This window comes from Ixodes scapularis, unplaced genomic scaffold (genome assembly GCF_016920785.2).
Source record: "Ixodes scapularis isolate PalLabHiFi unplaced genomic scaffold, ASM1692078v2 PGA_scaffold1__304_contigs__length_218370807, whole genome shotgun sequence".
Classification (NCBI taxonomy): domain Eukaryota; kingdom Metazoa; phylum Arthropoda; class Arachnida; order Ixodida; family Ixodidae; genus Ixodes; species Ixodes scapularis.
In genome coordinates this window covers 125,769,576-125,784,716 of record NW_024609846.1, presented here as the reverse complement: position 1 = coordinate 125,784,716, position 15,141 = coordinate 125,769,576, and the positions used below count along the sequence as shown (strand labels likewise).

Genomic DNA, 15,141 nt, shown 5'->3' with positions numbered 1-15,141 from the left:
CGTAGCGAATCTCGGTCTCTTTCTTTTACTGATATTTGCAGAAATGCCTTCTGAACATCTGCTGTCATCGCTATTTTATTGACTCGGAACCTCAGGAGAACCTGCAATAGGTCGTCAGATGCCTTTGGTCCCGTTTCAAGAAATCCGTTGAGACTCTCACTTCCTTGTTGGTGAGATGAGGCGTCAAATACGATTCTAATCTTCGTTGTGAGCGTCTCCTCGCGCATTACCGCATGGTGCGGCATGTAGTACTGCCGTCCTGTATTTTTCTTCGCATCTGGAACCACCTCTGCATGCTCATCCTTCAAATATTGACGGATCACACTGTCGTAAGTGTTCAGCAGGTTTTCATCTCTCCGGAGTTTTCGTATCAACCCGTTTAACCTTGCTGTCGCCAGCTCCTTGTTGTCCTGGAGCTCGGTTCTTTTGTTGGTCTTCCAGGGTAGTGAGACTTCATACCTGCCTTCAGTCCAACAAATCGACTCTTCAAATGTCTGTAACACCGTTTCCTGGGACCTATCTTCCTTGTCTGTGATTCCAAGATGTTCCAGGTCCCAAAACGCTGGCAATTTGTTCGTTTCGTCTTCGGTGGTTACTCCTACATCAAGAATACAGGCCATGACATGGTTTTGTGTTCTCAATGAATAATTTTTGTCCGTTGGTGCTTGCACCGTCCAACCAAGTCGAGTGCTTAGCGCTGTCAGCTGCTGACTCTCACTGCGGATGTTGTCACCCTTCATGATTTTCCATACTCGGTCAGCACCGATTAAAAGGCTGATTCTGAGTGCCCCTTTCGTTTCATCGAAAAGGCAAAGGTCAGCCAAATCCTTTCCTTGACTTTAAAGCTCTCCTATGAAAGGGTGGTCCAAAGGAAGCTCCATCATTTGGCTGCAAATCTTCGGGACTTCTACCGCTTCGAAGATGTACTCTCCTTGCTGGTACTGGCTCTTTAGTCTAACCTCCACAAGCTTTCGTCTTTGTTCTTTTGCAGCTTCGGATCCAAAGGTGTTGATGCAAATATTTATGTCACCGAGAATACGTAGTTGGTACCTTTTGGACACATCTTCTCGGATGAAAGTTCGCTGGCTTCCTCCGTCTATCATTCCTCTTATGTATCTGTACCCACTTTTGCCAGCGATCCAGCCCCGAAACGTTTGAAGTAGGATATGGGGCTCCTTTTGTGTTGTTGATGGAGCGTAAGTATGGAGTGCCTTCGTTTTGCTATTTTATTCCGTCTCCTTAGTTCGTTGCCAGCGTGGGTCGCACATCGATGTAGCATGTCTGCCTTTGCAAGTATTGCAGACGATTCTCCTTCTGCAATCTCGCGCTCTGTGCCCCTTCATGGTACATTTAAGACATCTCATGTCGTCGGAGAGTTTCTTCTTTTTCGCATCTATCGTTGCATCCGTGTTGCAATCTTCCGACGAGTGTTTTCTGGAAGAGCAGAAAAGGCAGTCTGCTGACTCTTTCGCCCGACTGTGTAGAACAGCTGCGGAGCTTCTTGTACCTTCTCTTCTGGAATCGTACTTCCTAGTGTCAGGTCGACTGTCTTGACTGTTGTCAGTCCACTTCGTTCTCGACATTCCACTTCAATCTGAAGAAATTTTAAGGTCATCTCCAGATCTCCTTCTGACGTCAGTGGCTCTGTAGCTCCGCTGAAGGATTTTCGTCGATGATATTCGATGACGACGTCGGTTGGTAGAACCTTCATTAGTATCTCGTTCAGCATTGCAGAGTAGGACATAGCGTGAACTCCGAGATCTTTTAAGCCACGAACGTGTAGCTGAGCGGCGTCGAGAAGTCTTCTTAAGTCACCAACGTCGTTTGATGATGGGACCTTCTGGAGCGTTCGGAGTTTTGAAAGATGGTCTTGCTCGATGAGTTTCTTGTCTCCAAATCGCGCTCGGAGTATAGCCAACGCGTCTGTGTAGCTGGAGTTAGACCCATGAAGGCCAGCGATGGCTCTAAATGCGGGTCTGGTGAGAAGGGACCGGAGGTAGTGAAACTTGTCAGCCTGACACAGTTGAGGATGCTGGTCAATCGTGTTTTGGAACATATCCCAGAACGCTTGCCACTGAGAAGTGCTGCCGTCAAATTTCAACATCTCCAATTTCGGAAGTCTTGCTCTGGCGTTCTCGGTGGTGGTCGGAAGAATCGCCGGTGTTCTGTTTACTTCTACCACTCGGGCTTCTTGATTCTTCAGAATCTCAATTCGATGACTCAGCATTGCAAATGCCTGCGTTGAGTTGTCCTGGTAGGTCATTACCGCTTCATACTCTTGCTCAAGGTGTTCGTCGCTTACGAGGGATTCGAACTCTCGATCTAAGATTTTCAGCTCTTCGATATTTGTCGTTAATCTCTGAAGAAGTGTTGTGAGCGAACTAAGATCGTGATCGTCATTTGCAAGAGTTGCCCTGACCTCGTGGATGAGCCGAGTGGTCTGGGCCCGACGAGAGGTTCGCTTGGTCCGTACTCGCTCCATGTGGCTGTCTTCAGAAGCTCCTTGAGGTCTCGGTTGGCTTTCTGTAGCGTTGAAGTAGCCTTCCCGGGTTTCGGCACCATCAAGTTCCTGTAAAAACTTCCTCCAACAGCCTCTGGTTTCACAAGCGATTTAATCTGAGCAGCTCGTCATAGCGGTTGCACGATCAATCCAGAGAAGAAAAAAAATTGTGCGTGCCCGGGCCTCTGATGGCACGAGATCCTCCTCTTCCTCGCAGGTCTTTTCTCCCAGTCGCGAGATGCTGTTATGTTTAACAGTTGACAGGGACGTCCTTATTGGACAGGGGCATGGTGAATTTTGATGGAATTTAGGATGACATAGAATTTATATAGATGTCGAAGTCTTTTCGCATCCCTCGTCAAACAGACAGGATTTCAGGGAAGGGACCGCGGTCAGGCTTTGATCGAACGTTCTTTTTGAGCCCACTGGAGACTACTCGTCGTCCGAAATCACTAGCTTCAAGGCAAAGTGCCAAGCATACGGGAAAGCAATTTCAGAATCAAAAACTTCCCCTTCCAAATTCAAGCTTCATCACATTTGGTGTCTCAAACAAATTTGAAAAATGTATTGCAGTATCAGTATTTCTGTATTTGTATTTCTGCCCTCCCTAAAATGTATTTCTGTATTTGTATTTCCAAATGCTTTTTGCCTCTATTTAAATTGTATTTCCGATACGTATCGCGATACACTTTTACGGATATATTTCAGTATCAGTATTTTAGCTACTATTTTAATGTATCCCAGTATTTGTAATTCCAAATACATTTTTGAGTATTTCTGCCCAACCCTGGGCTCTATGGAGATGCCACGGGCATCTCCTCTGCCTACCTTTCCCCCTCTCTCTCGCGCCGTGCGGCTGTTTTTTTTTTCTTCTTTTTTTCTTTCTTTGTTTTGTGTTTTTTTTTTTTTCGGCACGTAAGTGCGGACTGGGCTTGAGCGCTTTTTGGACCGTCATCTGGGCCATTCACGGGTTGGCATTATTAATGTCAATTTCCACAAACCGTTGACAGTGTCTACCGGATTTCGACATTGCCGGGCATTTTTTTATTATTTTTTTTTTTGAGTCAACTCCAAAAATGCGCAAGTGTGCAGTGAAGTTGTGCTCTGATATAGTGTGTGCTGGCATGCAAAAATATTTTCGTTTGGGTACGTCACCAGTGGCAATGAAAGCCAGATCTGTACTGACAGTCACGTGACAAGACTTTGCGCCCCGATCTACCGAAAGCGCTAAGGCGCTGGAAGTTGGTGTTATGGATGAACTGTGATGTTGATGCGAATTTTTTGGTTGTGAGCAGGTGAGCATGGGTTACAAAATACGAAAAGAAATTGACGAACCTTAAAACAATCTCGGGTGGTCGCGGAGCAGTATGGATGCTCCTAGGAAAGGATGCAGGCCTCAAATCACCTGGAGAGTGGAGAGTGTAGCGGCGCCCCTGAGGCGGGTGCCGAGGCCCAGGGGAACCACGGAAGACGACACCGCGCGTGCAAAATGCAAGGATGGTACAATTCGATCCGTTCTAGACGTCATGGGCTTCGCAAATTAAACCCGTAACATTATTTTAAACAAACTAAAATTATAACAAGCACATCTAAAAGGAATGATATTCCCAACATGCTTTCATATTATTTCTTTTCTCTCGTGTACATTAAGTTTTGTAAATGCCCTCTTTAGCGTCATCGATGTGCAATTAATAGCATTTTGAAATACGCAAATTAATGTATAAATAATAAAACTTCTCGACCTCTCAAAAATTAAGTTTTGTTTGCGGCTCTTGAGCACTGTCACCTTGACCACAGTGATTCTGCGGCTGGAGATTGAGCTGGAAAATCTAAAAAACGTCGAACAAAACGTGAGTGGTCGACGTTGCCAGCACGTCTTGTATGACGTTTACGACATTTAGGTGTGAACGCGACGTCGCTGAAACGTCACTGACGGGGCGATAATGCAACGTCACCCTGGACTTTATTTTAACTTTGAAGACTCGTGAGTGTTCGACGTTGCTAAAACGTCTTGATTTGACGTCGTGGCGACGATGACGACGTTAAAGTTGAAACGTGACGTCGCCAGCACGTCACGGACAGGGCGATAATGGGACGTCATTTATGAACTTCAGTTCAACGTCAAAGAAACGTGAGCGTTGGACGTTGTGAGAACGTCGTGCATCGACGTCCTGGGAACGTTGACGACGTTTGAGTTGAAATACAACGTCGTCACAACGTCACTGATTGGACTCTAATGGAACGTTATATAAGGACGTCACCTCAACATCGAAAAAACGTGATCGAAGTCATGCGGGACGTCACGGACGTCCGAGTCTTTTTCTTGACGTTTCCACGACGTTTTGTGCTGCCTGGGTAATGTTCGATGTTTAATTTCCGTACACCAACCTTTTCTAGCTGCGAGACTGGAAACGTCTTTTATGATGGCTAGAAAAGTTTCATATAATCACGTAGATAATATAAACAGTGATATTGTGTCCGCCGGTTTTATTTACAGAAATTAAGCGCTCGAGAAATATTTTGATAGACCAGTTTCGGCTGACTAGAAAATTTCTTTAACTAAATTAAGTACTCATTAACAGCATTTCAAAATATTGGCCTTATGAAATAAACATTTGTTACATGGACATTTGCTTACGACGTTCTCAAGGTATGAGAATGGTGAGATAAATGAATGCCAGACTTCAAATAAAGTCTAATATTCATCTTCCATAAAATTTGACGAATGAAATAGAAGAGCGCAAAAGAAATGATCTCCGATAAGTTTGGCTGAAGTCGAATGCCAGGCGCCACCCAATGGATCTGAGTAGAAAACTGTTCACTGATTTGAAGCGATGCGTTTTGCACATTTTGATGTCGCCAGCTACTGAAAGTAACTATCTGCCGTCGACAATCGGCTGCACTCGGGTGATTTTCATGCTGAAGGATTCTTTTTGGCGTCACATTTTGTGAATCATAGGCACTATCAAGCTGTCTGTGACAGTTTCTTACGCGGGGAGTCCAAATATTTGTGTTGAAATAAATTAAGTGAATCTGCATGGTTACAATAAAAAAATTACTTAAGCAACTCAAAGACTATGGACATGGGACCATGCACGAAATACAATTCAGTGGAATTCATAAATCAACCGATAAAGTGAATGCTTATATCGCACACGCGATTAAGAGCGTAAAACAGATATAGGTGTGATATTGCGAACAAACAAGTTGCCTAATGTTAAGGTACCGTTATTTCTAGCATAAAAAACAATTCAAACTAAACGTTTGTTCCCGCGTCTTGTCCACAAGTTCTCTAGTGTAATAAAAAAAAACTGTTTTCGATCTGTTGTAACTAAAACACCATGCTTTCAGGAAATACACGTGGCTAATGACGCCGAGTGTTTTTGTTTCCTTCCTTGGCACCAATGCGCACTCATATATATATAATAACATTGGGCTTCCTATTGCAAATGTTCCGCCCTTATTAGTAACCAAACCTCAGTTCTCATAAGTTATTGGTATTTGAACCCCCGAGGCTCTCTTCAAGTCATATATGTATTCAATGTGCGCAACTGCTAACGCTGATTCCCGTTCCCATAAAGCCTTTTCACCAGTATCTTACACGCCGACGGTAAAAAAAAAAAAATATTAAAAACGTGTTACAAGATTAACTACAGAAGATTTGCGCATAATGATATAATGGAATTGCATGGTAAGTATAAGTATGGAACGACACTTTGCGGAGTAAGGCAAGAGACGCGGTGAAACGCGACGAAAAACACGAATTCAACGCATCCGCCAAGGCGCGGACGGGAGAACGGAGCAACAAGTTGAAGCAACCTAATGGCGGCCGCATCACGTGATTCCAAGATGGCAGCGCCCATGCGGCGGAGGGTGAAAAGGTGCATAAAATGGGGGAAAAGAAGGAGTCAAAAGAAGTTTCCTGCTTGTGATGCGGGAAACGTGACGCGGGTGATTTAGCCCCGAGGAGGATCGCCTTGACAGAAAGAGGAAGAGTCTCGGAATGGAAGGAAGGAAGGCAGCGTTAGATCTTGAATGATTTACCACTACCTTTCTACCTTAGTATGCGTTAATTTTTAATGATCGGATACTGAATTGATAAATTTTATGTGTTGCTGCTTCACGTATGGTAATTATATATGCATTGCTTTTCCTGAGTAAAACTTGTTGAAAGTTAGAGCATGTCCTGTTAACTACTTGTCTTCTTGCGCTATCTTATATGTGTGAAAAAGGCAAAGGCGCGCTATCTTGCTGCGCACGTTTACTAAAGCAAGGTTCAGTTCGTTTTTGAGGACGAATACACTACTTGACCAATCGTATACCTTTCAAACAAACCTAGCAGGGCGGATCTGGGGATTTGTTTGATTAAGAAACACACGGAGGGCTCTTTAATGCTGTTCGGGACAAGATCGATAAACCAGGAAAAAATGAATTTCAAAATTCTACAGGTGTCAGCAGTGACCACTTTTTAGTGTTGCTGCGGGATTTTATCTGCGGTCGACGGTTGTCAACTTTAATGATGAATTTTATGTGCATTATGCGGGGATTAGTATTGGTTCCTCGGTAGCCCCAGTTTTGTGTGATATTTTCTTAGCATAAACGAATAAGCGCATAATGGAATGCCTTAAAGAGATGCACGTGCTTAAGATATTTAGGCGACTTTCTGGTTATTGTGGATGACCCCTCGGAGGTCTGTTTTAATGATGTTGTTACAAAGGATGTCCAATTGTGTGAGACCAAGTTGTACGGATTGAATTTCACCTGGGAGCTTTCTAACGACAGGTACATTCAGTTTTTAGACCTACAGCTTACTTTTACAGATGAACACGTGTGCTGGTTTTGCAAACCGCGTTAACAAAAAAAGAGCCTCTTGTCTTTTGATAGCGCTCATTCTAAGCTTATAAAATGATGAATTGCTCTCACCTGTCTTCAGGCTGCTCTGACAAGAAACTTCCATCACGCTTTGACAACTAGCTCTGCACTTCGGGTAGAACGCTTAGACAGGGCGGGCTACCCCGCCTGCTTGATTACCAGCGTGTGTGAAGACCTTGTACAAGAGATAAAAAGTAAAGGCAACACAAGGAATGGCCAACGAGAAAAGGTTAAAAAATCAAGTGAGGGATTACTTAAACAAGGTGTCGCATAACTTTAAGAAAATAGCAACTAAGTATGAAGTCAATGTTGTTTTCCCCGCCTCATTCAAGCTGGCAAAAGCTTGTCCTTTGATGACTAGACAGAAACGTGTTATCGAAGAAGCACCTCACTCAGTACACCGCTTGTGCCTCTAATGTTGTTTTTCATGAGATTCCACTAACGTGCGGGAGCGTGTATATTGGACAGACTGGGCGGTGTTTTAACTCAAGGACGCGTGAACATCGTAGAACGGTTCGTAACAAAGCGGGGGTACACCTTGCAGTACAGTGCATGTGTGCGGGTGTGATCCCCTGTTGAAATAAACAGAATTTATTAAAAGAGGAAATAACAAAACTGAGAGGGAAATAGTTGAAGCGTATTTTATAAAGACCTCAGGTGACAACTGCGTCAGCACGCTTTTAATTGTACTAAATGGCAATGACGTTTCTTTTCCAGATGGTTTTGTGTTGTCACGTTCAACTGATACGAATGTTCAAATCATTGTCATCTGTTGTTTGTGTTTATGGGTTGCTTTTATCACATGGGGTTGGCAAGATGGGAAAAAGTGTTCACGCACGTGTGCTGGCTGGTTTGTTTCGATTAAATCAGTTGAAAGTTAGCACCAGTCTGTGTGTATGTGTCTCTTCTTCGTCCGTGTTTTTTGGGCTTTAAAGTCTTTTAGACTAGCAGCGCGATTATGGACTGCCTGAAGATGGTTTGATAAGTAGATTTGGTTAGGGCTCCAAATGGCCTCAGCATATTCTAATTTGGGTCGAATGTACGTCTCATATGCCATTTTACGCACGAACAGGGAGGCCGATTTTAGGTTTCGTCTTATGTAGCCGACGCAACAACACGCCTCAGCAGAGAATAGCCTGATATGAGCGTTCCAGGTAAGATCGTTTGTTAGGGTCACGCCGAGGTATTATTAGATGGGGCGCCCTGGACTAAGTAATTTTTCTAATTTGTACGAGAACTGAGATTTTTGTCGTTTCCGGGAGAAGTGGACTGACTTATATCTTGACTTATTTAATGTCATTAACTACCTAGTACACTATGCCTGGACGTTTTCCGGTGCACTTTGCAGTTGGAGATGGTCTTGCAATGAAACAATCTTACTGTATACCACGCAGTGTTCAGCGAAGAAGCAGATGTTTGAGAAAAGTTTCTCTAAAAGATCGTTAATGCGAATTAAAAAAAAACAAAAAACAGGGGATCAAGAATTGACTTCTGGGGGACTCCCAAGGTAACCTATGCGTGGGTGGATGAGCAACTGTTAACTGTAGTGGACTGAGTGCGAGAGAAATAAAAAACCACAGATAAAGGAGAGTACGAGAGGGTCGATTTTGAGACCTGAATGTTTCGCAAGCAGACGAGAGCGAGGAACGCGATCGAAGGCATGTGATAAGTCCAAAATTAAGGCATCGGTTTGGTGGTTGAATTCAAAATTGGTGTATGACTCGTGGGTGAATTCTACGAGCTCAGTCTCACAAGGCAATCCCCTACGAAAGCCATGTTGCTGGTTGTAAAATAAACTATTTCTCTTAAGCGAAAAACGCGACAACATGCATTATAGTTAGAGAGGTCATAGGGGCACGACACCACTACCAAACGCAATTCATTGCTACGATATCAGTTGACATTTGAGAGAGAACTAACATGAACCATAAACAGGTGTTCCATCGTTTTGTTTCGAGCCATGCCGTGCCCCAGCTGCCGTCCCGCCCGGTGGGCTTATGTAGCCGTCCGTCGAAGCGGGGTCATGTTACGTTCCTGAGGCCGGGTGTTGCCAGGGGTCGAAATCTTACATGTCCGGATAGGGCCGCCTGGGCGCCGAAAGCATAGGTGGGCGTGTCGGGACATGCTTCGCGGCGACTCGTGATCCCTTGGCAGAGGGCCGTGCATAAGAGTTTCGGGCGAAGTCGATGTGCAACGTTTTCGGTCAGCAACACCTGAACCATAAATACGTTTTGCATCGGTCTGTTTCGAGCCATGCCGTGCCCCAACTGCCGTCTGGCCTGGTGGGCTTATGTAGCCATCAGTCGAAGCGGGGTCATGTTACGTTCCTGAGGCCGGGTGTTGCCAGGGGTCGAAATCTTATATGTCCGGGTAGGGCCGCCTGGGCGGCGAAAGCATATTCGGGCATGTCGGGACGGGAGGCACTCAGTTGATCGAATGACGTTTTAGCGAACTCCCACGTTTCATCGAATGACACTTTAGCGAATAGTCGGACGCCGCGAAGCGGCCTTTTCGGGAGGGCCAAATAGGTTCACATTTTTGTAATGAGCCTCCGCAGACTGTCGCCGCGAAGCGGCGTAAAGCGCAGCGCGGCGGATGGGTTAACGCGCGCCCCCGTTATTCGCTAAAACGTCGATTCGCTCAAATGTCGCTGTTCGCTAAAATGTCGCTGTTCGCTAAAATGTCATTCGCTCATGAGATATGGACCCTGTCGGGACACGCTTCGCGGCGACTCGTGATCCCTTGGCAGAGGGCCGTGCATGAGAGTTTAGGGCGACATCGTTGTGCAACGTTATCGGTCAGCAACACCTGAACCATAAATAGGTTTTGCATCGTTGAATTTCGAGCCATGCAATGCCCCAACTGGCCGTCCTGCGTGGTGGGCTTATGTAGCCATCCGTCGAAGCAGGTGTCACGTAAAGTTCCTAAGGCCGGGTGTTGCCAGGAGTCGAAATCTTCATGTCCGGTTAAGGGCCCCGTACGAGATGAAAACATCGGCGGGCCCGTCGGAACATGCTCTGCGGCGACTGGTGGGGCATCCCTTGACAAAGGGCCGCGCTAAGGATTTCCGTGCGAAGTCTAGAAAATAAATACTCCAAGATTTGCACTGTGGTCTACTAATATTTGTACATTCAATTGTAAATCAGCGAAAGAGATCCAGTTTGATATAGGCTTTATAACTGTGTCACAAGGCTGATATTGTAACATACACATACGTTACAAGATAAAAAGCAAAAAGGCACAATCGAATTTTCCTGACACAATAACGCGATCGCAACTTTTTATCTTTTTATTTTTTTTTTATTTTTAATCGAGATACGAAGACATTGGGGATTAGGGGGAAAGAAAGAAGCAGAGTGATTTTCAGAATGCAAAAAAAAAAAAAAAAAAAAAAAACAACTTCGAAATGAAGGTTTAAATAGTCCATTATTTTTCAAGCAGCGACGCTGACCTGTTTGTACGGTTTGGGCAAGAAACACTCAATACCGACTCACAGCACCCCCAAACAACAAAAAGTGACTTTCTTCAAACAAATCGTTTATAAAGTGGATTAAACACAATATCAGGGCCATCCAATAAAGAAATGTCGTTTTTTTAGTTTGTTTTGTTTTAAAATGTTTATTGTGTTTCGTGGTTGGCAGGAGAAGACAGCATCCAGGCGACTTCTTGTGCTTAACTCCGGATAAGAGTTTCTGAAAATGAAAAAAAGAAATACAGTAGCGTACAGCACAAATGCATAAAAGGATAAGCTAGTAACGGGTTTACAGTGGTTGACCGCACGCCATTTCATCAAAGTACGTCTTAGAAAATGAGCACGTTTTATCAAAGCTTATGGAGAAAGCGCAGCCTCGGTTTAGAGAAATGCCGTTTATAGAAAAGGAACACTTTTTTTAAAAAAGGCTCCCCTGCTTTGCGTGTGTACAGTAGAACGCGTGCTAACTCCCCCCCCCCCCCCCCCTCAGCTCGCGCGTTTACACCACTTCGAGGCGACAGTCTGTGGCGGCTCATTACGAAAATGTCAACCCACCAGACTCATCAGCACACGCCACTTCGAGCCGGCTGAATTTTCTAAAAGGAGGGTCATAGCCATTTTTTCTCTAACCTGGGTTTCTCTATGAAATAATTCTATAAACTGGGGTCGGTGAAACGGCGTTCTCTAAAACAAGCTTCTCTAAACAGCATGCCTCCGGCTAGTAACACTTTGGATGCAATGGGAATTAAGCTGATTGTTCCGACAGCATTTGAAATCATTATACAGATGAGTATGTACTTACACTTCTTCTTGCGGAGGAGGGTGCTGTAGTCGCCATAGGTGCCAAGGCCGTAACCGTAGTTCAGGCCGTAGCTTCCAAGACCGTGTCCGTAGCCGTAGTTGCCGACACCGTAGCCGAGGGATCCAACGCCGTATCCGTACACTGGAGCAGCGTGGGCGTAAGTGGCAACGGCTGGGGCAGCGTGGTAGGTCTGGTAGCTGGCGACAGCTGGAGCGTGAGCCACAGTGGCAACAGCGGGAGCATGGTAGGTCTGGTAGCTTGCCACAGCTGGAGCGTGAGCGACGGTGGCAACAGCTGGGGCATGGTAGGTTTGGTAGTTGGCCACAGCCGGAGCAGCGTGGATGGTGGAGACTCTAGTCACAGCTGGAGCAGCGGCGTAGGTGGCAACTGGAGCAGCGGCATAGGTAGCTACAGCTGGAGCAGCCTGGTAGGTAGCGACACGGGTGACAGCTGGAGCTGCCTGGTAGGTAGCGACACGGGCGACAGCTGGCTGGTAGCTAGTGACCCTGGTGACAGCTGGGGCAGCGGCGTAGGTGGCGACTGGGGCAGCGGCGTAAGTAGCGACAGCCGGAGCAGCCTGAATAGTAGACACCCTAGTCACGGCTGGAGCAGCGTGGTAGGTAGCCACTGGAGCAGCTTGGTAGGTGGCGACAGCTGGAGCAGCGTGGTAAGTGGCGACGGCCGGAGCAGCGTGGTAGGTGGACACGGTGCGGCTCACGGCTGGGGCAGCGACGGTGTATCCGGTCAGACCCGAGTAGCCAAAGCCGTTGCCGAAACCCACGGCTTGGCCATAGCCGAGACCATAACCGTAGCCGAGGGAACCGTAGCCCAGTCCAGAGTAGCCAAGGCCGGAATAGCCGACACCGGAAAGGCCGAGGCCGTGGCTAAGGCCGCCATGGATTTGACCAGCAATGGCGCTGCTGGCCAGGGCTAGAAGAAGGCATGCACGAAGCTGGAAAATGTAAACCATAGATTACATCTTATTCTTCATTAGCGCCTTAATTTAATCCTTCTTCTCAAAGAACATGGTCATCCGAAATAAAAGCGTTTTTGTCAATAAATGATGATTAAATAGACAAATCAGATCAAAGTAAAGTGAACTCGAAACACAAAAATGCTCCAAATGCCTCGTAGCAATAAAGGAATCGCATTTGTTGCAAGTGAAATTTAATCTCCGGATGTGAAAGCACTTTCTCTTTGCGTTTTAAGTGGCAACATAATGAGTTTTGAGGTTGTTCGTTTTGCGGCATCTAAGAGAAAGGTTTTCTTTCTGTTCTTGAAAATATTTTTCTAGTTTGTACACTTTTGGTTGCACTCCAATTAGATTATTCAAGATTAACGCTTCCTTGGAGCTGCTTGCTCGGAGCGGCTAAAATTTGGTGGATAGGTTTCTCAATGACCAACTAAATACTTGAAAATACGTATTTAATTTTTCTCGAGTCCCTTGAAAATCGTTTAAGCACTTTTACTTTCTTTGAAACAAAGGGGGAATTATAAGTGCGTAATAAAAAGAATCAAAATTTTTGCTTCAATTAAAGGCGTGATCTAAATGCTCAGCAAAATCTGATTAATCCTGAATGGATCAGTAGTGACGGGAAAAAAGATAAGAAGGATTCAACGGTAATGACCGAAGCTAAAAAAGTTGGGTATGTATTTCACCCAGGTGACTGCGTATCTTTAGTACCACTAAACTACTCCTTAGAAATGCAAAATTTAAAAGTAGGAATACAAAATGAATGGTGAGAGCTTCCCAGCACGTGTAAAACACTCGCGTACATGTACTCTTAAGTTGAGAAAAATTTTATATCGACCCTTTCAAAGGCCATACATAAATATCTGTTAATACAAACATGTACACATTGATTGAAGATGTTAGAGAGTCATTTGGGTATGAGGTATTTGCAATCGAATAAAAGATACGTGTAAGTGGCCGTCCCTATTTGATTCTTGCTATCGTTTAGTAAAAATACATTGAGTTCTAACCCCAGCTATTTTAGTAACCGCAAAGCCTTAATCGTATTGCTGAAATTTAAATCCAGTTCTATGTTTCCCGTGAAGTTGAAATTATCCGTTTTTCTTGAGCAAATTACATTTCAAGCTTAAATCTGCAAATCTTACTTCCCGCGAGCGCTAAACTTTAACTTACTCCGGTCATGGCGAAGTATACGAGCCTGCGAAGGTGAGACTGCTGAGAAGGATCTGTCCTGAAGCCCTTATATATGTAAATGTCCCGACTCGTAGACGGCGCTGGTCCCATCACCACTACTACGAAGGGAGTAAAGTAAAAAAAAAAAAGAGAACGAGTTTTCGCATCGCGCTTAACAATGAAGTTAACGCAGCCTTATACAGGACATGGCCGTGAACGTGCGGCTAATTAATATATTCATAAAACCAATAGTAAAGAAAACGTCGCAGTCATTGCAATGAACTGGAGCAACAGGCTGTCTTTGATTTGCCGAGTCGAGTTTTAATTTTAGTTTTATCTAGGTACGTCGCGCGATGACCTGTTATTTTTTTATTTCCATAAACGTGCGTCGGGTTCCAAGTGAAAATTCAGATCACGAGCTATAAGCTTCGTATTATCAAGGGCAGTTGTACAATGTCAACGTCGAGTATGGTGTAGCCTCGAGGGTTACACCATACTCGAAGGTGTAACCTTCGAATATGGTCATTACTCGTATAAAACTTGCCCGCACTAAAATAAAAAGAAAATAAAGACGTGATATTGGTCGTCCTCTATTTGCATTGCTAGAACGTTACCGATGAATGGCCTATAGCACGTAGTATTGCGACCATCAAGTAAACCTGCAAAAAACTCGTCGACTAGATTTCTGCTTCAGTGCAATTCTATAGTTTTACTCAAGTTCAGATGGTCACACGTTCATATAGTTAACGCGTGATTTATGTATATAAAATGTATTGAATGCATCATTGATTTCTGTAGAAGTTAAGATGGGTAATCTCAAAATTGTGTAGTCCTTTTCTATAGTTTGTACTCCCTGGAAGAAAGATGCAAGCCTAGTAAGATTAGCATGAGAAGTATCGGTAGATAAATATAACTTAGTTTTACAAAGTTTCAGTTTTTTTAACCCTTCGCGGGGCAGGGATGCATGTGTGTGGTACTTCAGAATCTACTTCAGGCAACTGTGTCGCGGAAATGGTATAATATTGTACCATTTTGAAATGTGGTGCCATATCGTTGAAGTTGTGACGATCTTCCAGAATATTTGTATACCATTTCGACACGCGGCAGATTTATCGCAATGTTTGTTTTTGATGATTCTACTGACGACTAGCGCAAAATGTTCTGCTAGACAGGACAATTTTTTTTTTTTTTGTGCTCTGCAATGCGAGTTTTTGTTTTTACGCGATTATACATTCAACATTACTTTTTTCATTTATCACAATGTTGAACTTGCAATATGTACCACTTTCCCGAATGTGCACCACTTTCATCAATCACATAAATAGTTAGTGGTACAAATATGTACCACT

At 44.5% G+C, this 15,141-nt stretch overlaps 2 protein-coding genes across 2 annotated transcripts; both read right to left on the bottom strand.

The window, feature by feature from the left end:
- Nucleotides 1-1,226: 1,226 nt before the first annotated feature.
- On the bottom strand, nt 1,227-1,734 carry LOC121835819. The gene is made up of 2 exons (XM_042290325.1): nt 1,570-1,734; nt 1,227-1,510 (listed from the first exon to the last, which is right to left on the bottom strand). The coding sequence occupies exons 1-2, from the start codon at nt 1,727-1,729 to the stop codon at nt 1,227-1,229; spliced, it is 444 nt and encodes a 147-aa protein (XP_042146259.1). The 5' UTR covers nt 1,730-1,734.
- A 9,222-nt stretch (nt 1,735-10,956) lies between these two features.
- Nucleotides 10,957-13,831, bottom strand: LOC115314002 (pupal cuticle protein G1A-like). Its single transcript, XM_029973022.3, has 3 exons — nt 13,793-13,831; nt 11,647-12,598; nt 10,957-11,064 (listed from the first exon to the last, which is right to left on the bottom strand). Coding segments are annotated over exons 1-3 (963 nt in total). The 5' UTR covers nt 13,802-13,831; the 3' UTR covers nt 10,957-11,062.
- Between the last annotated feature and the right edge of the window lie 1,310 nt (nt 13,832-15,141).